Source organism: Platichthys flesus, chromosome 6, assembly GCF_949316205.1.
Source record: "Platichthys flesus chromosome 6, fPlaFle2.1, whole genome shotgun sequence".
Classification (NCBI taxonomy): Eukaryota; Metazoa; Chordata; class Actinopteri; order Pleuronectiformes; family Pleuronectidae; genus Platichthys; species Platichthys flesus.
In genome coordinates this window covers 2,677,063-2,701,176 of record NC_084950.1, presented here as the reverse complement: position 1 = coordinate 2,701,176, position 24,114 = coordinate 2,677,063, and the positions used below count along the sequence as shown (strand labels likewise).

Below are 24,114 nucleotides of genomic sequence, written 5' to 3'. Positions count from 1 at the left end.
CATTGTTTCTGAATCCCCAGGTTGAGATCCTGGCCCGGTTGAGCAACGAGAATGCAGATGAGCATAACGTGGTGCGTGCTCTGGAGTGCTTTCAGCACCGCAGCCACACCTGCCTGGTGTTTGAGATGCTGGAGCAGAATCTCTACGACTTCCTCAAACAGAACAAGTTCAGCCCGCTGCCGCTCAAAATCATCAGGCCTATTCTGCAGCAGGTAAATAACCACTGGCTGCAGTCAGACTCCGATACAACCCACATATGTTGTAATCAAGCACACTTGCTCATATTCTGTATTTATTGATGTAATTTTCTGCAGGTGGCAACAGCCTTAAAGAAGCTGAAGTCCCTGGGTTTGATCCACGCTGACCTGAAGCCAGAGAACATCATGTTAGTGGATCCCACCAGGCAACCTTACAGAGTAAAGGTCATCGACTTCGGCTCAGCCAGCCACGTCTCCAAGGCTGTGTGCTCCACTTACCTGCAGTCCAGATACTACAGGTGAGCCCCGTCACCTTCACTCTAATCTCTGAAGGCTCCATTATTCTTTAAGATGTTTTTATTTAGTCCCAAAACCAGCTTTGCATCAGTATATTTGACTTCTCTCATTCTCCTTGAAAGCAGTACCAGAGAGTCACAGTTTTATGAGCGCTTTCACATAAGAGAAACTCAAAAAAAGAAAAAGAAGCTGCTCTCCTCAGTAGAAACTCGTCTGGTTTCAGTAGAACAAAATGTTCAGAAGGGAAATCAGCAGGGTGGAGTATTTTTCGGAGGAAGATCAGATGTCTGGAGGTGAAATGTCGTGTCATTTGTCATCTTGATGCCGACACAGCGAGAGGACTCGGTCCCATGGGCATCGTGTGTTTCCCACAGGGCTTAGCAAAGTCTTGCCCCAGCTTAATATGTTAAGGCCTCGTCTGTTCTTATGTAATGTGAAGTGCTAACCTGTGCAGTCAATGCCAGCCTGGCAGCGTACACACTCTGCCCCCTTCGCCTGCTGTCCTTCTCTTTGCCTTGTGTCTCATTCTTTTATGCACATATGCATTTTTTTCGGGCGCAGCTCTGCAAGCTTATGTGTCTGATCCGTGTTCAGTGTCACGCCCAAAGCTCTGCCGGTCTTGCATAACATTCAGAGGAACTGAGATGTGTTTATGAGGAACAGTGTAATGAAAGAGTTGGTACGTGTCTTAGGCAAGCCTTAGAAAGAGAACATGCTTTTTGAAATGCAGCCAAGGTTGTAAAGATATTGCAAATATTTGTGGGCTCAGTAAGTCGGCGGCAGGTGACACATTTCATGACATCCAAGATCGTTTCCAAAGCAAAGTATTTACTACAGGACAACGCGCCTTTTATTCTTACCTGCAAGTTCCAGCAGGTTGGTTGATCCGGTCGGGTTAACTATTAACTATTCTTCGAACATTGTGCAATCATTAAAAAACGCTGTGAAGTTTCTGTGTATGAGCAACTCATGCACTGCACACACACCCCTCTCCACTCTCTGCAGGATCGCTTATGTTAATTGATATTTCTTTGGCAGAAGAAAAAACTATTATGCAACTTTCGATATCTTATCTTGGATAAAAAAATGTTTTAGAAATGTTATCAGTGAAACCATAAGAGAATTGTCAGGTACCTGTCATCATCATTCTTGTTTTGGTTGAACATTTGCAAGTTGGTGGGGGGGGATCACGGCTATTCACCAATTATTGCCTCTGAAAAAATTCACCCTAAAACCTAAGCATTGAAAACGAACCCCTACAGCCAGAGGGGTTTTCCTAAGAGCTGACAGAATTCCCATCGTCTACAAAAACCTCTCAGCAGATTGATATGAAATACAAAATATTGAATAGCCTAAACATTTGGCTTTCATTTAAATCATGGCCTTTCCTTTCCTTTCCAAACCCATGAAGATCACGTCGTATAAAACACACATTGATCTCATCCGGCTCTAAAGGGAGAAGCACGCAAACCTCGCCCCGCGTCTTAAAGGTACATACACGCATGTGTTGCATCCGATCTAAATGGGTTAAACCAGTCATGAAGTGTCAGTCATCATGGTTTGGTGTAAGGTTTTAATGTGGAGAGGGATCTGGGACATTAAAGCGCTTATTTCCTGTAAAGAACACCTCATCAAAAACTGCAATAGATGAATATCTGCAATGTGATAGCAAGATCCAAGTCTTTGTCAAAAGGTCGGTTGCTAGTTCGAAGGTTTTTTGTCGTCCCAAAGGGAATTTTGACAAATGTACCAGACAGGAAGTGGAGGAAGAGGCTCAGGAGACACAAAGCCACCGCCGGGGCTTATACCCATTGTCTACATCCAGTGTTCCGATTAACCCTGGATGCAATGTCTCTATTTCAGCAATAAACTGCCACCAGAGCTGTAGCTGTTGCATAAGACGAACTCTGCTCTCAGTTGACCCGGTTAAGTGTGTAAGGATGTGCGTTCATTTGTGCTTGTGTGGGATTTGTCTTTTGAGTGCGTGTCCACATCGCTGAGATCATAGTGCAGATAAAAAAGGGTAAATTTCAGGAAGGTCACTCAGGACATTGAAGGCCAAGGAAGAATGTGGTATGTGAAAATCCACATTTAGATCCAGGAAAAAACATTCAGACATTCCTGTGTGTTTCTGGGTGTGCTCCTGTGTGTGTGGGTCTCTGTGTGTGTGTGTGTGTGTTACCCTGTCCATGCAGCAGCTGCCAAGGCTGGGTCCTTCATGTACGTTACATCGTGTACCAGAACGTGCTTCACAATACGTTCAATTCAGATGTGAAAAAGGGCTTCGCTGCTGATATATAACAAAACTCTCTGTGGCCACTTTTACTTTCCCCAAACTAGGGATGGGCATCGAGTAGAAAGTTGATTCAAAGACATTGTAACTTCATAACTTGATATTTCGTGACAACTTCCCAGCTCCTCTGAGCATCTCTCTGTATTTGTTTCCCCTCTTATCTCCCTTTCCACTGTGTGTGTGTGCCGTGACGTCAGCTGGTATTACTTACGTATTTGTAGCTTAATAGGTCCGTGAGCATCGGTGGGCCCGGACATGTGCTCGGTTAGGTAAACATTTGTGTTCATAGGGAGAAGTCACCACACACACACACACAAGGACTATACTTAAGTTTAATTAAAGTTTAATTGAAAAGAAAACACAACAGTTAGTTACAACTGCTAATTCATATCTGTGGTATCTGGGCAGGAAGACGTTTAATACAATACAGGGCAATGCAAACAATTACAAGCAATGCAAATAGCAGAATTTACAAATGGTACATCATGTACAGATGCAATTTCGTCTCCCAGAGCTGTGCGTGCGTGTGTGTGATTGTGTGTGTGTGGCAATTTGTTTGAACAGCAGGTTATCAGGAGAGTGGTTTGCAGGACATAGTGTCTCCTCATCTCCAGAGCTCAAATTGCATAATGGCTGCACTGTATTGTTACCATAGTGAAACTGCTCAGAAATGCTGGCCTCACCACAGTTTGGGGAGGAGGAGATTTCTTTTTGCAGCTCTGGGGTTTTCCCTGGATTTTCCATAAAGCACAGTCGGTGGCAGAGTTGTGGCTTTGGTGCAAATATATACATAGAGGTACAATTTGAGATGTAAATGATATTATAAATACAGGTTGTTACTTGTCACGCCCACATGAGGAGGAGCTGACCTTGTTTCAGTACACACACCAACACTAGGCAACATTGGAAGTTCTCAGTGTTTGTTGATGCTGTTGAAGGTTTTGTTTTGCATCACAGGAACGTTGGCGAGCAACACATGTCTCAATTTTAAATTGTCCGATGACAGACGAACATAAAACAGACTGAGCGTATTAAATTAAAGCATATAACAAACACTGACAGCACAAGATGTTTACATGGATGCCAATGAATTGAAATTAGCACAATTAAGAGATTGCATGCGTGTCCTGGTGGACGTGAGGCTGACGTGTGTCATGATCAAACTCCGCCACATGTTAACAGGGATATGAATGGAATATTCTATTAGCAACTCATGTAAACATCATGATCAAAATAATCTGTATTCAGTTGAGGAATCTGATGAATCTGATGCAGTCATGTCAACACAAAAATCAATGACATGAGGAAATGAGGCTGTTTAGTAAACAAAGAGGGGCCGAGGCAGTGTGAGTGATGCTTTCTTAACCAAAATGCCTTGTGAGTTAATTTCCCAGGCGGCTGATTCAATCTAGATTGAATTGCTTAGTGTTGTTTCTGTGTCAGTGTAAACATGGGAGTTTTCAGATCTAGATAAACTCAGGAAGTTGTAAATGAAACAATGTGTGGTTTCATTTATTAACTTTGACCTAGATGAGTTGCACGGAGTAACGATGTACGTTTTCATAGACCACACAGGAAAAATAGATTTGTCTTTTTCGGCACACAATCATTTTTTAAGTGAGTCATCACTGACGTTGGTTTGAATTTGTTTTTGCATGTGGATGCAGCCGCGTCTCTGACTCACTGGGTTGTTGCCGACTCACTAATTTGCATGTCCAGTTAATGCAGGATGGTGTTTTGATTCCTAGAACCACCTGTTTACACGTTAATGTGTCTTTATGTAAATTATTTATTTAAATGTGTTGTGCGATAATGTCAGAAATCTTTATATTCTGTTGATTTCTTTTAAATAAGTGTTTTAAGTATCCTACACTAAAAACATACTGTTTTACCCCTGTCCCTTTATTGGTTTGTTTGTGAGCAGCTACTGAACAGATTTGGGACGATGGGACAACTGGGACAAAACCAGTACTTAACACCAACGTGTAGCTGTGATAATGTTGAGTCAGGAGTAGAATCAACAGTTTATTCATATTTTTTAATAGTTGTATAAATATGTCTAAACAAACACCAGGGATTTGGTGGATGTACACAACTGTCAGACAGGGCGTTGCTCTGTTGGCTCAGCGATGAGGCCTGATTGACTTTCAGGGGACTGCTGGGACTAGATGGAGATACGTGCTCTGCAAAGGACCAAGTGGTTTGTCTTGAAACATCCATAATGTTCAACAACCTATTTGGATTTGTAATTGGCCTTGAATGGACCTGACCAGGTGAATTCTCTCTTAGTCATCTGCAGCTGTTTTATATCTAAAATAATGTGAAGTTGTTTATGGACTGAAACTCCGAGGACGGCTCCGGCAGAAACGATGGAATGCTCGTCATGCTGTGGTGTGTTGTTGCCATGGTGGCACTACACAGCAGGGCCCGGGTGAGGTGACTGCTCCATCCTGTGAGGTGGGGGGGTGGGGGGGGCTAAGCCGCCTCCCACAATGAAAGTGGAGCACTGGGCTATGTGAATAATTCAGCTTAGCAGATCAGGTGTAAGGATTCGATCAGGCTGCGTCAGGCCTCCTTCCTGTACTGTGGGTGTGATTCCACATACAGTAGGTGTTCTCTTACGCCAGCACCTGGTGGCTTGGAGTAAGAACACACGTTGTACACGTTTTGTTCAACAAGGAGGAACAGCAAAGTCTGACCCTGAGCAGACGCACTCTGTCAGCACAGTTTATAAAAAACAGGACGTGAATATCAACACAACTGGACAGTTTTGGGAAGTAAAACAGTGGAACAGATGTTTGTGTATGTGCTGTGTTTGTGTATTTAATGTTGTCAGTCCTAGTTTGTGATGTCCGAGACCCCTTTCACCTCTGAAGTTTGGGTTTGGACTGAATTGAAAAGTCAGAAGGTACCGACCAAACGAAGTCGGTGTGAAAACGGCCTCGGCCCCTGCTGGTTGCTGCACATGCATATTCTCCTGTAACAGGATCTGTTGTTGCAGCACCGAGCCTTATTCGAGCAGATGGATGGTTTTGATATGTGATCATCGTGGATTAGCTTTGCATACACGATGAGTCCTGTCTCATCGTGTTTAACATCACTCACAGCTACAGAAAGACTCTTCCTCACTGTCTGAGTAGTTACTGTTGTACTGCTGTGTGTGTGTGTTTGTGTGTGTTGCCTTACAGTCTGTGCTGATCTCTAGTGTGCCTGGTTAGTTCTGGAACCGGGACGCGATGCCAACCACCTGTGGGTGTGTGGGTGTGTGTGCGCCTGCGGGGGGGGGGGGGTTAGATGTGTGCTATGTGATGAGCTGTTACAGCTCTGGAAGGCTGGGGCCATCGCTGCAGCTTTTGTGCGTCGGGCAGTGTCGCTGGGCACAGCTTTTATTTTTAACACATTTATTTTGGTCCCCTTTAATCCACAACAATGTTTATTTGTTCATAGGTCTGTAATGGACAGCTATACCCTGTGGAGATTATACATTCATTTATTTATCCAGAATAATCTCACTGAGGTTAACAACCTCTCTTTCAAAGGAAACCTGGCTCGTACGGCAGCATCACAAGTTCCAGGGTCGACAATACACACACACACACAAATACACAACAATGAAAATCTGGTAACAATTATGGTTGGAAAACAATGTTTAACTGTTCGTCACCTACAGTTTACGCTCATCTCTTGGAGAAATGTGCTAAAGCTAAAACAAGTAGGGAGTTAGAAGGTGGAACTTTATATTAGAAAAATACCTCAACTTTGAAAAAGGAACTTTCTGAGTAACACACATTTCATTTAGTGATTTTGATGGTTAAAAGAAAATCAATAGTTCAAGTCAAACAAATATCTTCCTTACTTTCTGTCAATTAATGGTAATAAGAAGGACTTCTAATGCTTGAAGAATGTTCTCATGAAGAACTCAATGTAAATAACTTCTTTATAATGACTAGTAAACGCTAATTTAAAGTGCCAGCCTGTTTTAATCTTAATTATTTAGTAGACTTTTGCAGCTTTAAGATATATTTGACATATTATGAAGATGTAGCTCAGTCAAAATGAACAGGCCTAAATACCGGTTAAAACCAGAAGCTTCCTGTCTGTGTTTCCTCAGCTTCATTACATTGTTTTTAGGTTTCTGTAATCTTTGGCAGTTGCCTAATTTGTGTTGCTTTGTTTTTGGCTTTAGTTCAAGGTTGTGCAGCGAGAGTTAAGTGGAGCTGACGGCTGTTTACATGTGTAATGCCACTGTGTTCATTGTTTACTTAGGTTATTGTTTTAATGTTTTCCTTTCTCTTAAATTGAACAAATAAATCACATCTTGTGTTACTTTCCTTCGATAAACACTTTAAATGTGTCTCAAATGCTCCATGTTCTTGCTGAACTCTTCTAATGGTGTGTCAGTTGCTTTTTCTTTTCCTTCCCGTCTAAGTTATTGTTTGGTCTGACGGTTTCCTCTCGGGGGGGGGGGGGATCGGTAGCACTTAAAACCAGGAAAACCAGAATCATCGGTGTCTCTATTCTGCAGCATCGTTCTGTAAATATTTGAGGCCGTCCCTTTCCCCCCAAGGCGTTTTCTTTTTCTCCTATTTTTTTTTTTTTTGTGCTGTTGCATAACTTGACTTCTTCCTCTTGACGGAGCAATAGGAAATGTCAAAGTGAAGTTTCCTCCTCGGGGCCGGCGAGGGCAGAGAGGACAGCCTGTACTGTAAACGTGATTGATTTGACATCTGCACATAAAGAATCGCACATTCGTTCACAGTCATAAACACGCAGCTCGTTGAGCGACGGTTCCATTTATCACCAAATACATCACCGTCACATTATGGTCATGTGTCCGGCTGTTGCTTGGCGACACTCGTTTCCCTTGTGGTCGTCACAGCGGCGGTTGCTATTTGCGGCGCGGTTGCTCAGCTGCTGGGTCCAGGTCTAACAGCCCATTGTTTTCAAGTGCGGCCTCACAATGCTGCTGTAAGATTAACCAGGCTCCATTTGAAACGGCAGAGTCCCTTCTTTGAAAGAGGTTTACTTGTTGCTGGAAACACTGTGCGCACGTCATGTGGGTGTAATGTTCACTTTGAGTTCCCAGAGTAACGTGCTGTTGATGAGATCATTACTGTCGTGAAGTGTGCTTCTCTAATTCGTGAATTTCTTTCAAATCAAATGTAAACAGAGGTGGAATAGTATGAGATAAAGTATGAAACGCACCCTGAGATGAGTGGAACTTTGAGGCATTCTGTAGTTTTTCAAAATTATGGCACAGTCGCTACCGTAAACAAGACAGTGTTGTGTTAAGATGTGTTAGACAATGATTACATTTTTTAGGTTACACAATTCCCTCTGTTACATCAATGCCTTCCAGAACAGATATTATTTGCAGGGTTGTGCTTAAAGTGTAAACTTAAGTAACAGAAACATAATGTTAAATGTCAAACACAACATCTTTGCAATATGTTCTTACTTCTGTTGAGAAATGTGCTGTTGACTAATGTTGTGATGTTGCATTGCATCAAAATTACCACAAATACCAAATATTTAGCTTTAACTTTCTATGCAGATAATTGTGGGGTTGTAACAGCATTTCTTTTTAATACCTGGACTCGCTCCCAGTTTTGATTTTTATATGGTTGACTAGTAACCAGTCCCGTTGCCCGCTGGGCTGTGACAACGTGACTGGTTTCTGATCACACAAGGTGACGAGCTGCAGACGTAACCTTTTCTCTCTTTTCTCTCCGCAGGGCTCCGGAGATTATTTTGGGCCTGCCGTTCTGTGAGGCCATTGACATGTGGTCACTGGGCTGTGTGATAGCCGAGCTCTTCTTGGGTTGGCCTCTCTACCCCGGAGCGCTGGAGTATGACCAGGTAACATTCCTCTCACACATACTCACAATGAAGCACACACATGCACCCCCGCTGTCCTAAATGCCTTATCCCAACGTTTACCCTCATCTGGACCTTTAAGCCAAGTTGTAATCCTCGTACAGCCCCTTGAAGCTGTGAGGACCGGTGTCACTGTCCCTTAAAATAACCTGACTTCGAAAGGTCTATAACTCAAAAGGGTCCGCACAAAAATAGGAGAACACGCTGTCAGTGGAAGAGAGGGAGGGAGATTTATCACCTCGCTGAGGGTGAGACGATGCAGAGGAAAAAATAAACAAGAATGGCACTCGGAGAGCGCACAGCCCTGCCAAGGCCCAAAGGACCCCTTAAATCTAATTAGGCTCCTCCACATTTCACACCAGAAATATCAATCATCGGAGTATTTCTGATTCCTTAAATCCAGGAATTATTCCAGGGGAAAACGTCAAATGAAAACTCTAAAGTCTGTGTTATCCCCGTGTCACTCGGTTCATTCAGTGGAGTTAAGCCTTTATTTGTTGATGCTCCTCCTGATCTCTCTGTTGCTGTATGACCGAGGTCGACAAATCCAGCATGAAATCCACCTAATATTCATCTGGGCAGATAGAATCAGGAAATTGCTCTTGGCGATGTGTGATTATCTTCCCACAGGGTTGTGTGGGTTGAACTCCACGGCTGGGACTGGAGTCCCCCGGCGAGGGAGAGGGAGCATGAGAACAGGCCCGCCACACATTCACAGACCAGCCCAGGATTATTCTCTAGGCTGCTCTGTGAAGGAGCCGAATCCAACCCTTCATGTTTTTAATTTACGAGTTCAGAAATTTGGACAAATGAAAAACAAAGACATCCTGGTATTGTAACACCATCCTGCAGCCTGTAGGGCAAACATTGTTTCTGACCTTTTATGGGTTCGGAGACATTTCTTCTTTGGCCATCTTTGCCAATTTAAATGTTTGAACTCCCAAATTACACAATACTACCAAACATTCCTGGGCATCAAAATGTTTCACCTCCACCAAGGAGGTTAAGTCTTCACCCCTGTCCTGCACCCTGACACTTGGAGCATGGGCCAAGGTGATAACTCCCGTTCTTTAAAATTGTGAGATTTCTTTTTACATTTTCATCAATTCCCAAGTGAATAATTCATGTTTCCCAATGAAAAAAATCTGACGCATTTAGACGACCGATATCTATGTTTGTGTCCAATTTAGTGCAGCCAGATAGAATAGAAGGGAACTTTTAGACCATGGCAGAGGAGGCGCTGCGCTCCGAGTGCCATTCTAGATTAAACCTGTTTGGTGAAGCCTGGTTTAAATCCTCGGCTTGCATTTGTTTTTGGAAGTTTTTTTTTGGCAACTAGTCACTTGTGCGTCCAGCAGCAGCAAGCAGTTTCAACAATCATCGCTCAGAGATTGTGACGGGTAGAGCCTTGCCGAGCAGTGACAGCTCTGTTGTATCAATGGACACACACACACACACACACACACACACACACACACACACACTCGCACACTCCGGCGTACACATTGATCCCCCAAAAGCATGCAGTGCTGTGCCAAGGCTCACTGCAGTTCCACTCTACACAGCAAAATGTATTTATAAACATAAGCCTGATGGTAGACATGTGCGCTCACACACACACACACACTGGTGAGCTTTCAGTGCACCATCAGCAGGTTCTGGCCTGTCAATGTGTTTGTTCTGGGCTGTATTCGTACATGTGCAGAGCTCACATGCTGTAAAAACTGTGGAATTTCATTGATCACAGTTTTTCTGGAGTATTATTCTTTGAGTGGTAATCAAGAGGGGGCAGAGCATCCAAAGAATTCCAGGAAAATCCAGCACATAACTGGAGAATTATTACAGATGACTCACTTCAAAAGAAGATAGATAGTTAAAGTTTTTAAGAACTGGCATGTCAAACCACTGGGTGGGCTGTAAAACCTTGAAATACTAAAAAAACGTATTTACGTTTACATGTTTTGAAATGTTTTAGTTGTAACAACTAAGTCTCCTGTGTGTTTGTGTGTGTGTTTTTTTTTGTGTTTCTTGCTGATCTGTGGTGATGTGAAGCTGATTTAATACATAAAGATGGATAGATAAATGTTTTTTTTTCAACATCCTGATTTCATTCCATCTGTGCATGTGAACATCTGGATTTGTTTGTGTGTGTGTCTTCTCTGGTGTGATGCAGCTGCTGGAGTCATGAGATTTACATTACTGGTCGGCCCCCTCGATAAATTGAAGACACGAGACTCTGAGGGAACTCGTCTCGGGTTAGGGTTAGCTGCTGTGAAAGATTTATGAAGACAGATTTAAAGAAGGATGTGTTCAACCCATGATTATTGAGTATACATGTCATAATCGGGTAATAACTAGTGAGTAATTATGTAACAATAACTACTATGCACTCGTGTAATAATTTAATAGTAATAATTACTGTGTTCTCGGCCTGTTGAGATCCTCAGCTGCTGGTGTGGTCTCATCCCATGATGGTCTCCAGTTCATTAATCATGTCAGAATCTGCTGATAGCTGTGGGTGACCTCTGGTTCCCGATCTGTCTCACTGGTGTTTGGCTTCTTTGCTGCCGAAGCCTCGAGCCTGTGGAGCGTTACAACCGTGTCAGTTTGGAAGAGCAGTAAAGGTTAAAGTGCAGACGGTTCAAGTGTTGTGTTAGATAACAGACGACTTAGAGCTGGTGGACAAACTCCAGGTCTCCCTGATTAACATCGAACATATGTGGACATGGTGTAGAATAGATAATCTAATGAGCGAGGCAGGACATGATTTATAACTATTTTAGAATATTATATGTATAATATTCAGTGGAGGCAGCTTCATATTGTAAAACACCCTCCTGGTCTGAACTGGCTGAAACATGAAGATACTGATCAGCTTTAAAAACTAAATAAATACACCCTGACACTAACAAGCTGTTGACGTAAAGCTTGATGATGTTCATGTCTGGACAGCGTCAGCTGATCTGAAGCCTGTGGATTCAATAATTGGGTAAAATTAATTGAATTACAACCAAGTCAATGATCTTGTTTCCAGCCAAGTGGTTGCCCTGTGTTCTCTGTCCCCACCTCCTAATTCCTCTGTCGTTTCTTCCCATAATAACTGAGTTCGTTAATTACTTTTCTTGTTCATTTCCTCCCCCCTTCCCCCTCTCTCTCCCTTCCTCCACCCTTTCCCCTCTGTTTCCTGTTTCCAGATCCGGTACATCTCTCAGACTCAGGGCCTGCCTGCCGAGCAGCTGCTCAACAAGGGGACCAAGACGTCTCGCTTCTTCTCCAAAGAGTCGGACTCTCCCTACGCCTCCTGGAGACTCAAAGTACATGCACACAAATCGCACAATCACACAAACGTGCAGACACAATGCACGCTCTCCTGCTGCCAACCGCACATCCTAGCGATGGGCACACGCAATGAGTTTTGAACTGAAAAGAGCACACAATGTACTTGTTGCATGGCATTAATGCAGTCAGAAGAAAGCTTAGTGTAGCAGAACGTTCTCGATGGGGAAACAGCTGCGTGAGATTTGCAAAAACAGGACAAAGCCTGCTCACCCTGAAGAAACCTCGGGGGAGTGTGATACTGTGTTTAGACTACCTGCCAAGCTCAGTCCAAATGAATAACAAATGGATGTGGGCCCAATATTTCATATCAGACTTCCTCTGTTTATTTGATCTGATAATTTGACCTTTTATTCCTTATGAATTTCCACACTCCTCCAACATACTTGAAATTCTTCAACCTAATACTGGTGTTCTCCTCTCAGACGACAGAGCAGCACGAGAAAGAGACGGGACTTAAATCCAAAGAGGCCAGGAAGTACATCTTCAGCTGCCTGGACGACGTGGCACATGTGAGTTCAACCAGTTCATGTTCAGGGCTACGGGTATGAGTGCCATTTTGAAAACTCAAATTCAAACAAATACAAATTAACATCCTGATAATTACCTCCACTGAAAACCTTGTGTTCTCCCCCCTGTGCTTCCATCCCTCAGGTGAACCTGGTGCTGAGTCCTGACAACTGTGACATGCAGGCGGACAAGGTGGACCGGAGGGAGTTTGTGTCCCTGCTGAAGAGCATGCTGCTGATAGATGCTGAGAACAGGACTGTTCCCACCGCTGTTCTCAATCACCCCTTCCTCACGATGACACATCTGCTGGACTACCCACACAGTAACCAGTAAGGATCCCATAGCTGCGGCTTTCTACAGTTACACAAATGCTAAGAGTTACACTAACTCCAGTAAAATGAAAGCAACTTAAAGAATCTCAAGACCTAATCACAAATAACATAATCAACTCCCTCTTTGTGCCTAATGAATGAAAACACTTTCATTTATGATGTCAGTACAAATCATACAAATGTCCCTCCTCACTCGATGCCAACTCCTCTGTCTTCCTCCAGTGTGCAGTCGTCTTTCCGCATCATGGACATGTGCCACGGCGGCCCCACCAACGCAGTCTTCGACGCTCTCAACCAGAACACCATTCATTTCTCCAGACCTCCTGTGGTGCCCGCCGGCTCCTCTGGCCTCCCACTGGGCTACAGCAACATACCAGTCCACCCTCAGGTCAGACACCGGAGCTGGGAGAGCGTATACTTTACCTCTATTTTAGCCAGTGCCTCAGTAATCTTTTATATCTGTGTTAAAAAGAAGCCAGCGTCAGTTCTTTTTTTAAACTCCTATCAGTGACATTTAGCCTTTCATCTAACACAACTGTGTTAATTAAATTATGCTACTTCACATTGTCTCTTGGTGTCGCATAATTTTTCTCAGAACAGAGAACATAAATAAATACCTATAAATATGTCAAGTCCTTGGTTACAGAATGTTTGTGTGAACGGTTTCTATAACGTTGACCTCTTCTGGAGGGAATCGTCAACAACTCGCCACCTAGAAAAATTACCCTGTTGTGCTCAACTGCCATGTTTGTGCTTTTCTTTTCATCTCCTGACGTTTCTCCTTTCCCGTTTATTTCTCTTCTCTGCCTCCGACCTCATCTCGTCCTGCCACTGGCTCCCTCTGCTCTTTTCTGATCTAATTCAGGCGCTAACCCAGTCGGGTCCCTCAGTGATGCATCCAGGGATCGCTCTGACAGCTGGGAACGGGCAGTTTGGCTGCAGCGACTCGTTCCCACCCGCCCTTCTCCTGTGTCCCCCCCCCATGCAAGGTATTCAGCCTGCAGGCCAAACATCTCACATTTTAAATCACTATGGTTATTGTAGCTTCACCAAACATGTATATCAATATATGAATAACATATTGATTGTTTATGCTTTTTCTTATAAAAAGGTAACCTTAATCAACAAGCAGGGTATTCTGTTCCAATGGTAACTCAGGCCCCTCCCATACAGCCCCTACCAGTGAGGCCTGGTGTCATAGCTCAGGTAAGACAAATAGGAAGTGATGTGTAGTGACTGTGGTACTTTGAAGTAAACAATTAATCCACGGTTTCTGTGTATTATGTTATGTACTAGGTCTTACATGTGGTGATGATACTTCACCTTATCTTTAATTGGGGGGAAGTGTTAGTAAATCTTGGACTCTGGTACGGCTTCATATCTGTACTACTTGACAGATATCTAAAATTTAATACAGTATTGTAAATGTCTGACGGGTAGCAGCAGGGAGCTAACGCTAGCTGGGGAGCCGGGCTCCCCTGGCCGGGGGGAGCCCCTAGGGAGCCCGGCTTCTTGGCTAGCGTTAGCTCGCAAGCTAACCGGGCCAGTGGAGCCCAGCTAGTGTTAGCTTGCTCGTCCAAGGCCATGTAGCAAGACTCCCTACATGGGCATGGTGAGACTGACGTTTATTTCGGCCGTAATCCCATTCGACACACTCTAGCGTAGACGGTAGACATGCCAGATACACAAATTAATGTGTAGAAGCACTACAAAAGTGGAATTTTCATAATATGTCCCCTTTAAGTGAACTTGTAACCCTGTACAGCAAAATATTCTGTATTTTATTAAGTTCAACCTGCAGTACACAGTCCTGGTTTTAGGGTGACTAACTTAACCTCTGACCCCGGGTGTCAGGCCCAGATCCACGAGAGCTAATGGAGCTCATACTCATGTGGCTCAGTAGATTATCACACACCATCTCTGATGTTCCTGTCCTGTCCCTGTAGCAGGCCTGGTCCAGCCGGGGGCAGCAGCTCCTTGTCCCAGCAGCCTGGCAGCAGATGACTCCCGTGGGTCCTCCTCCCTCTCACCCGCCTCCACCACCTCCTTCCTCCTTAACCAGCGACGCCACAGCCGGCCATCAGAGGATCAGCGACTGGGGGTGAGTCACCAGACTCAGCCATGCAGACTTCAAGTCTGGGCCATTTCATTATTTATACATTTGAATGGACAATGAAATGTTTTTGATGCATTCAAATTGGTGACCACCAGGGAGCCTGGGGTAAAATGGGCCCATCGAGTCAATGCTGTTATAATGTTTATTTGTTTTTTACTCAAATATAAAAAAAAAATATTTTTGTCTTGCAGGAAAGTACGTCCCCACGGCAACCACTACAGTTCAGTGATTCAACAGCCTCTCCTGACCAATCAGATGACAGCTCTCTCTGCCCATCAGCCAATCAACATCGGCATAGCTCATGTTGTGTGGCCCCAGCCGGCCAGTAAGAGGAACCGACACAGTCACAACAGGTGAGATTCTGCATCTTAGTAATGTCTTTAAATTTAAACTGCTCTTCCTTTTTAAATTACAGCTAACATGAAAACTGTTGTGTTAATAGGAACCTGTCCCACCACAATAACATCCACATGGCAGCGTGTCGGACCTCCAAGATGGCTGATGTTGTCGGACACGCAGTCTCAGGGAGAGGGCCGCCTCAGAGAGCGCCGCCTCGGGTGGAGACCAGGAAAGTGGAGGTTCAGAACACCGACGAGGAGGAAGAGGAAGCCGAGGAGGAAGTGAGCTGCTTCAGAGAGGTGGTGCCGGACGGTAACAGACAGATGGACCTGTCCAGTCAACAGCAGAGAGATGTGGCAGTGCTGATGGGCGACACGCCGAGTCCCGTGCACAGCGTGGTCAGCATTCGCAGTGAGCTGACTGACGGAGAGGAGGAGGATGAAGACCCACAGCGGTGCCTGAGAGGGTGAGTTACGTCAAAGATAATGCATGTTGGTTATAATCAGTACCTGTTAGTTTTCAGTAGCTGGATGAGCCTTTGCAACAGGAAGTGTCTGCTGCAATCAAGTACTCACTATTAACTTTGCTTCAGCCTTGTGATCTTTTCAGATCTGTTATTCACATCTGCTGTGAGGAATCTGATCACAAAGGGACGGCTCTAAATTTGTCCTTTCACATCTGAAAATAAAACATGTACAAGGAAATATAAATTAAAAATATAATATTCTCTTGGCGTGAGAGGTTAGAATTAAACAAGATTTTACACATTTGAAAGAAAGAAAACAGGAAGCCTCCATTTGTCTGTCAGTGTCGCTGGCCTCAGATAAATCAATGAATGTGAAACACTGAGAAGTGTAAAAATAGTTTGGTTCATTGTGCACAGAGTGCTTCTGAGAAAGTGGTCAGAGTGATCATATCTCAAGTTTCTCAGAGCTGTGCACTGGAGATGGGATCACTCAGACCGGATGTGAATAACCAGGTTTGAACAGGCCCTTAGAAACTCTAACCTGCTCCTCTCTGTCTGTAGGTGCAAAGAGGAGTGTGCGTGTGAGGCCTGCAGAAACACCAGTGTGTCCATGGAGAGAGTGTGTTCTCTGAGCAGCCCTGACAGCAGCCTGAGCACCAACTCCTACAACTCCAACTCCCTTCACTCCAGCCCCTCTGTCTCTCCCTGCAAGAGACCCAACAGGTTTGTGGAGGCGTGTAACAGAGATTCTTAAACTCCAGTTCAACTCCGCTCATTGTTTGTTTTCTTCTCAGCATGTCTGAGGACGACGGACACGAGAGTGGCTGTGACACAGTGGAAGGTTCCCCCACGTCCGACACATCCATCTCCCCACGTGGCAACAGCCACTACCGTTACCTGGATAATGGCAACCACATCAACCGCCCGGCTTTGACTTCCATGGTAGCACCGCTGCCTACCCCTGCAGTGCAGGGCAGGAGTCCCCACGGTGTCCGGACAATGGTGGTTCCACCAATGAGAGTGCAGAACAACAACAGCTATGGAACAGAGCAGCGTGTCCTGAGAACAGGTCAGTGGAAATGTATATTTATATATATTGAGCAGACACACATTTAAGGTGTGTGTTGCATTTGTAAACTAACACCAAGAGAATTTATTTTCCACAAATATGCATCCTGTTGCTACTTGTCCTGTGGTCACCTCTGCTTTGGTGGTGTCTGCTCTGCAGGTCATAGGGAAGCAGTAGGGCCTTACTGCCCCCTAGTGGGTGATAGAGGCTGTAACAGGTGATCATGAGACATAAGCAGAGAACTGGCCTCTGCAGTCTTATACCTCAGAGATGCATCCACAGCAGGAATTGCTCACATGTCCTGTGATTATTCTTTCAAGGCTTTCCCTCCACCAAAGCCACAAGGAAAATGTCCAAAGAAGAAAGTGAAAAATCTAAGCAAACCATAAAATGTGTGATGGAAGCTCTTCTCATCTCTGCAGCCCTGTTGGATGATGAAGGATTTTGAGCGCTCATAGAAATCATCCAGTGTTTATTCTTGTTATTTCATTTGGCCTTAAACCTTATTTTTTGACAGTAGAGGAAGCAGGGGAAGGTTTTCTTCAACAACAGGGTAGTAACCATGAGGCTTGTAGTGGTTTTGGGGGGAAAGGTGGATGCATTTCATTTGGTATCAGGTCAGAGGTCATGTTCTTGCCACACAGCAAACGTTGCCCTCAGGCACTGACCTGAGATCAGTTTCACTTTATCTGGACTCCCCAGACTTTAATTTGTTGTTAATGGTCTTGTGAATTTCAAACTGACTCAGATCAGATCCCAAGGATCAACTTTGCTCCTCTGGCGTTTCTGTTTTGAGTGTCTACAAACTCTCTGTCCTTCTTCCTCAACTTTATGGATGTTATTGTCTCAGGGCAGAGTTTTATAGGAGATTCACAACTGTTGATACGTGACCGACAGGTTTGATCTTTTAATGACAGCAGTTACACTACGGCTATAAAATGCTGAATCAACATTCCTCTTAGACGTAATTTAAAGTCCACACAGACTGTTACCCAGAGGGTGTGGCACGGTTCAGCAGTAGAACGTGGTGCTGCACTGGTCTGTTCCCAGTGTGTATTTGATTATTCTCTCTTTAATGGTTGAAACCAAGCTGCTCCTCAACATGTAAAACCCTATATTAGATTTTTTCCTCTTTAACCTTTTAAATGTTAAGGAAATATCCAATTGTATAAGCTCTGACATCATACCTGAAACTCTCCTCAGACGTTTTCATTTCAGCCACATTTACAGCTTCATGTAATGCATAGTATCATTGTAATGAAACAAAGCTTCAGGACTAAACAAGTAGACAACAATAGAAACACAAGGAAACTTTGCAATAATATACTGATTGTGAACAAGTTGCATAAATAAGATATTGAAATAATAAAATTTCCAGTTTGATTGCTGTAAAAAGCATCTGAGTTCTGTCTAAAGTCACTTTGCCTGTTTTATTCTCTGGTGTGTTTTGTGATTTGAAGTCGTTGCTGCTCCGCTGCCTCTGTTCCCGACTCACTTCGGTCTTCTCTCTGTTCCAGTCTCAGAGTCCTGGTCCCGGTCCAAAGGGCGCTGCAGTCTCATAGGACAACACAACAGTCCCTCTTCTGCCTCCCTCCTCCCATCCGGCCCCCTCCTGTCCAGGCAGCAAGCGGCCGCAGGGCAGCACCTGCCCCCTCTGGCCTTTGGACAGGTTTGGTTATTTCCCTTCCTCTTGTTTAATATTCTGTGTGGGGGACTGGGCAGGATCTGAAGCCTCACATATCTACTGGGTCATTTTAATGGGACGAGCTTTGCTACCGAGCTCCAGGACATTTTCGTTTGAGTAACGGGCTTAAAGTCGAATAACAGAAAGATGAAACTGGTCTCTCACATAAATCCGCATATATATTTCAGATTTGAAAATAATTGGAGCTGTGTTTATATTTTAATGAGCTTATACAACCAACCTTTGGTTACATAAAGATAAATGAAGCCAGGTGTGCGAACCAGATGTTTTATAATACAAACACTGAGGACTTTGATACGACTCTCAAGCTAGCAGATGGTTAGCTTAGCATAAAGACTAGAAGTGGGGGGGATTCTTCAATACAGCATGATGCTCATTTAGTAAATTATGAACCCATTTACAATCAAATGGATGATAAATCTCTTTATGCATCTTTGAGGTTTGTCAGGCTCCTCCCCCTGCTCCTCCAAATATGGTCACATCTGGTTTTTGAACACCAGGCTTCAAAATGGCAGCTCCCACAACCAAACGTCTCTGTGTGTCTTCCAGGTGCAGCCGTACGGTTCAAACCACAGCAGCAAAGAGTGGAACGGCAACTATGGGCCTCTGCGACCTCATGCCTACATTCCCCCCACGGTCCACACACACACCTTCACTCACCTGCCGCACAGCAGCCCCACGCACAACTCCGCCGGCCCACACACCCACACCCAGGGCCTGGCCACACACACCCTGCTGTCCTACGGCCCTGGTGGGCCCCTCACCACCGCCCACCACCCCCATCCCATCCTGCCCTCTCGCCCTCCTCCCCCTCTCCTCCAGCACAGCTATGGTCTCTCCCACCCACAAGGAGGCACTATAGTTCACCAGGTAACCCTGGGCATCAGCGCCCACCCCCACCACCATGGACATCCCGCGCACAGGCTCCTCCCCTCCCCGACCATCCACCCGCACCACCAGCCCAGCTACGCCCACCTCCCCCACCAGTTCAAGCCTCCCTTTCCCCCTCCACATCCCCCTCCTCACCCCTACATGGCCTCGCCAGCTGCCTACACCGGCTTCCCTCTGAGCCCCACCAAGCTCAGCCACCACCCACAGTTCTCCTATATCTGAGGTCCAGGGCGGGGCCGCAGCAGTTCCCCCTGGGGAGGAGGGGCAACGCAAAATGGAGTGGGGCTGCGACCTGGGCAGGTAGAGCGAGTAGCAGAGCACAAAACGGACACTTTTGATGACGAAGATGAAAATATGGTTAGGAAGAAGAGGATGAAAATTGTGTGTTTCACAGGATTTGGAGATAAAAGGTGTTTTCTGAAGCCTCCTTCACGTGGAGGTTCACGTCACAAGTCCCAGACGACATCGGATCTGATGGACTTCCTGCGAAATCAGCAGATTTCAGCCATCGGAGGAAACCGATTAAAACTGCAAAGCTTTATAAAAGAGAACATTACACGAGTGGAACGATTCACGAGTGATGATGATGATAAGGATCTGTTCATTAAGAATGTCCTTTGCACATTACCTCCTGTCTTTGAGTGTTGCGTTGTGTTGTGATCTAATTAGAGGCTGGAATTGGCTTGTTGTCGTCGTGGGTGTGGGATCGCTCAGCCTCCCCCTTCCCTTTATCTTTGTTGCCTTGTAGCACGTGCTCGCCGGTCAGATCTGTTCGCCATCCCAGTCGGTGTTAACCAGGACCCAACGCTCCTGTCTCTGTTTCAGGCAGACTTAGCTGCTGCCGCCTCCTAGTGCCTTAAAACCAGAGTCTACGACTTCAGGAGCATTTATAGATTGTACATTTAAATGGGCTTGCAGCACTTAACCTTCAGACTCTGATCACATCGGGCTTATCGGACGAACACGAGGATAACGCTTGTGGTTGTTTATTTTAATATTGGACTTTTGCTTTCTAACTCAAGAGTATGGATTTACTTTAGCTAGAGGCTGCACATTTAGGGCTTTGACTGAATGAGCTTTTTAATGTACATAGAGAGTGATTTGATATTTTGATAATCGATTTCTATTCACTATAGTACTTAATTCATAACAGTATTGTCACTGTTTACTGTAACTGCAATACAATCTAGATAGCCTCTGGGTTGCTGTGTTTTTATTATTTTATGCATTTAAGTTAGACTTGCAGTAATGCATCCTATGTTTTAGAGTGTTTTCTTTGGGAGTGGCATAGACTTAAAGAGAATTAAGTTTTTATCTTTTAAATGCTTGTCAGTGTTTGAAATAATCAGCTTACAGTGTCACTGCTGGGCTATTGAGTGTTAGAGGTGTATTGGTAATTGTTTAAAATATTTGTGTGAGATGAATTTTGTCCATGTATTGAAGCCTGTTGTCAGTTTTGATACATTCCTTCAGGGTGGATGCATAGCCTTGATTTTTGTGCGCGTGTGTGAGTGCGTGTGTGTTTGATTTCTCGTGTGTAGTAGAGCTGCGTCTTTACCTGTCGTCATATCAACTGGTATTTTACTCCAATCAGCACCAAAGACTGTTCATGAATCATTTCTGAAGCATGGTCGATACGATTTCCCCCTTTCACCTCCGGCGTACTGTCGCAGTTATCCACATCGGATTCTATATATTGTGAGATCTCTATTTTACGAAAAAACCAATGAGGTTGAGGTTTTATTTTTCTGAGCTATGTTTGGCTAATTGTATTTGGAATGTATAGTTATAGTATAATAAGCTGCTATGTACTGATTATCCGCCACTTTCGTAGCTGTGAATTTAGAGGACTAATCTCATTCTAGCCGGCAACTCTCTCTTCTGCATCGTAGTTCACGCGACTATATGTGATAGAAGTGGGTTTTTATTTTGATCCTAGAGTATATTGAATGCTATTCCTATATGCTAGTGCCTCTGTATATTGGCTTTGTTGTTTTGAAGTGATGTAAACTGCTGTAATGGAAGTTATGAGTTTTCTTTATTTTGTATTATTCTGTTGCTTTTTGGTGTGTGTGTGTTAATGTGTGTTTTTTGTGTGTGTGTATTTAGCATCAGTATTTCAAACGTAGGCTGGGTTTCACTCTTTGATTCTGTAACCGGTGTGTCGTTGACGTATTATTGTGTGTCACATGTTGTTGTCCTGTGATGACACGGCTTTTGTTTCTCCGTTATCGGACTGTGATCGCGACTCCTCGTACTGTACTGAACTTAGTGCCTTCCTTCAAGCCGGTGGCTGACGAGGCGACGTCTCGCCTGGATATCAAAGCGGATTCTGAAAGTCGTTGACTCGATTCCTCCTGAAGGGGAATCAGCTCCTGTTCCCACATCTCAAAAACCCCAAAGTGGTTTGTTTGACTAAGATGAGGAGGGAAAACAAACCTAAGAAAGCCAGGAATTGTTTTTCTGTGCTCGACACCAACACCGTGCAGGGCTAACAAACCCGGGGCCTGAATACACACAAGTACAGAGCTTTACTCTCACAACGTGAATGTACTTGTGGACGTCGACACATCTGCTTTTGGTTCCGCGGATGAGTTGTTTGCATTTCTAGTGGCTACACATCATTTTCCTCTCACTCTGTGACGGGGGATGTTGATGGTGGGAGTCTGCAGCTAGATGTCTCCATGTGTTTCCGTCAGGGCTTCTTTCAAAATGCTTTATCAATCGTTCTCAAAGTGTTGGTCCAAAGCTGTCATCGACTCCTCGTACTACCTGGTAATTGTTTGGCTATATGGCTTATTAAGTAATGGGTTTATTTTGTGTACTCGTCTAAATATTCTACTGTGTTGACGAATCCTTAAACGAGAGGATGTGCTCTGCTCAGCTTGGAGTGCAGTCTATTATTATTATAACTGATTGTGTGTGTGTGTGTCAGTCACACAATCGTGATCTGTACTTAAAGTGCTGTGCAGCCTCGCTCCTCGATATTCTCTCTTGAGATGTGCCCCCCCCCACCCCCCCCACCCACCACCACCACTCTGGGTTGATTGTTTATGACGGATAATCCCGTCTCACTGCAGCTTTACCCCGACGGCGTCAAAGTCACCAGAGGGTCACACCCCCCACGTCCAAATATTCAAACAAGCACCCGGAGCCTTAGATTGACAGAGCAGGGACTGTTCAGATACTAAAACTAACCCTGAAACATCGCGGGGGAATTCTTCGTTAATTAGTCATTAAAAAACAAAGCAATGAAAGAAGAACGTACCTCTGAAGGACCCACCAGTCTATTTAAATTCAATCGAGCTGAACACACTCACAAGCTGAGTCTCGACTGCAGGAACCTTTACCCTGGAACGAGGAACCTTTACTAGAACCTTTCACTCTCGGGTCCAGGATCTAAATCAATTATTTCTGACCCATAACAGGTATTAGACCTCAGTACCATAGATTTGACCTCATGTAGGGGACTGGTCATGAGTTAATCCCTGGAAGATTGATGACTGCTAACAATGCTGGATATGATACACACCAAAACTTAATGGATTGTTTCATCTAAACACAAAGTTTAGTGGAAATACGTTGGGTGGTTGTGTAATCTAGGTCACAAAGAAACAAACGGAGGTAAACAAGAATTCAATGCTCTATTTTGGTTTCAAGGGTTCTGGTCCCTGTTCTGCTTCTACCGGTTCCCTCATGTCTGAACCAGCAACCCCTATAAACACGGCTCATCTCATTGGGTCCAGGGCGGAAAACAGAAAGTGTGAAATTCGACTCCTCAGACGTTCTCTGTAGATTTTTTTTTTACCACAGTTATAATTGTGTTGACATTTGTTGTATTTAGACACAAATATGTAGACTTGATTGCTAAATTGAAACTGTTACTGTTCTGAATTTGTGTAGGTTTGTGTGGCTTTGAGTTAATTTGTTTTCCTTTTGATTTGTTGTTCTTTTCCTTTTTAATGCTACACTAGTTTGACATGTAGCAACTGCACTGTGCAATATAAAACAATACGAGGACTGGGGAAATGATTATTTGGATGTAATAACGTGTCTTACCAGTTTGCAGTCGTTTTTCTCCCCCCCCCCCCCCCCCCCTCTAGTTCTCAGTGAGTTCAATGTGACCAAGCCTTATGTACTTTGTCACAAAAAGCGGGTCCTTCTTGGTGACTCTTATTGGTGAGTGTCAAATTATGAATTGATGGTTGTACTATGTCAAGATTCACTTTGAATTAAAAAAATATCTTTTGCTTCACTCGCTGTTTGTCATCGTTGTTGATTCAGAGTTCATGTGTTGCAGCGTTTGACGAAGGCTCCACAGAGAGAGGTGCTCCTTTAGGCGTTTGATATTTATGTTTTTCAAGTTTTTTCTCTTTAGCCTTCGATCAGCCATTAGTCTGTGGCTGTAATAAAGGAACTGTTACCTCCAAAAGTTTTGTAAAGTGAATTGTGCAGAATATGAGTCTTTTGTAAACAAAGATACAAACAGCGTAAACACACCTGGATCCTAACTCTTAGATCATTTCTCAATAAATATTGCAGAATATGACAGAACATATATATATATATATATATATATATATATATATATATATATATATATATATATATATATATATAAAAAAAACATTCATAAGCAAAATAAAGACGAAAGGAAACTTACTCATTCGCAAATTTGAAATTTGT

General features: G+C 44.1%; 1 protein-coding gene across 2 annotated transcripts in view; it reads left to right on the top strand.

The window, feature by feature from the left end:
* The window catches only part of LOC133955670 (homeodomain-interacting protein kinase 3-like), a 28,337-nt gene extending 4,654 nt beyond the window's left edge, over window positions 1–23,683 (top strand). The window contains exons 3-18 of one of the 2 annotated variants that reach the window (XM_062390629.1): window positions 21–212; window positions 315–496; window positions 8,523–8,646; window positions 11,859–11,978; window positions 12,426–12,512; window positions 12,655–12,839; window positions 13,065–13,230; window positions 13,708–13,831; window positions 13,954–14,048; window positions 14,792–14,943; window positions 15,150–15,311; window positions 15,401–15,763; window positions 16,325–16,486; window positions 16,558–16,832; window positions 18,350–18,501; window positions 19,087–23,683. In XM_062390629.1, coding sequence (XP_062246613.1) covers window positions 21–212; window positions 315–496; window positions 8,523–8,646; window positions 11,859–11,978; window positions 12,426–12,512; window positions 12,655–12,839; window positions 13,065–13,230; window positions 13,708–13,831; window positions 13,954–14,048; window positions 14,792–14,943; window positions 15,150–15,311; window positions 15,401–15,763; window positions 16,325–16,486; window positions 16,558–16,832; window positions 18,350–18,501; window positions 19,087–19,650 — 3,105 coding nt within the window. In that variant the 3' untranslated portion in view covers window positions 19,651–23,683. Of the gene's footprint in view, window positions 1–20; window positions 213–314; window positions 497–8,522; window positions 8,647–11,858; window positions 11,979–12,425; window positions 12,513–12,654; window positions 12,840–13,064; window positions 13,231–13,707; window positions 13,832–13,953; window positions 14,049–14,788; window positions 14,944–15,149; window positions 15,312–15,400; window positions 15,764–16,324; window positions 16,487–16,557; window positions 16,833–18,349; window positions 18,502–19,086 lie in introns of both variants that reach the window. The other variant, XM_062390628.1, reaches the window with a different exon arrangement.
* Window positions 23,684–24,114: the final 431 nt, after the last annotated feature.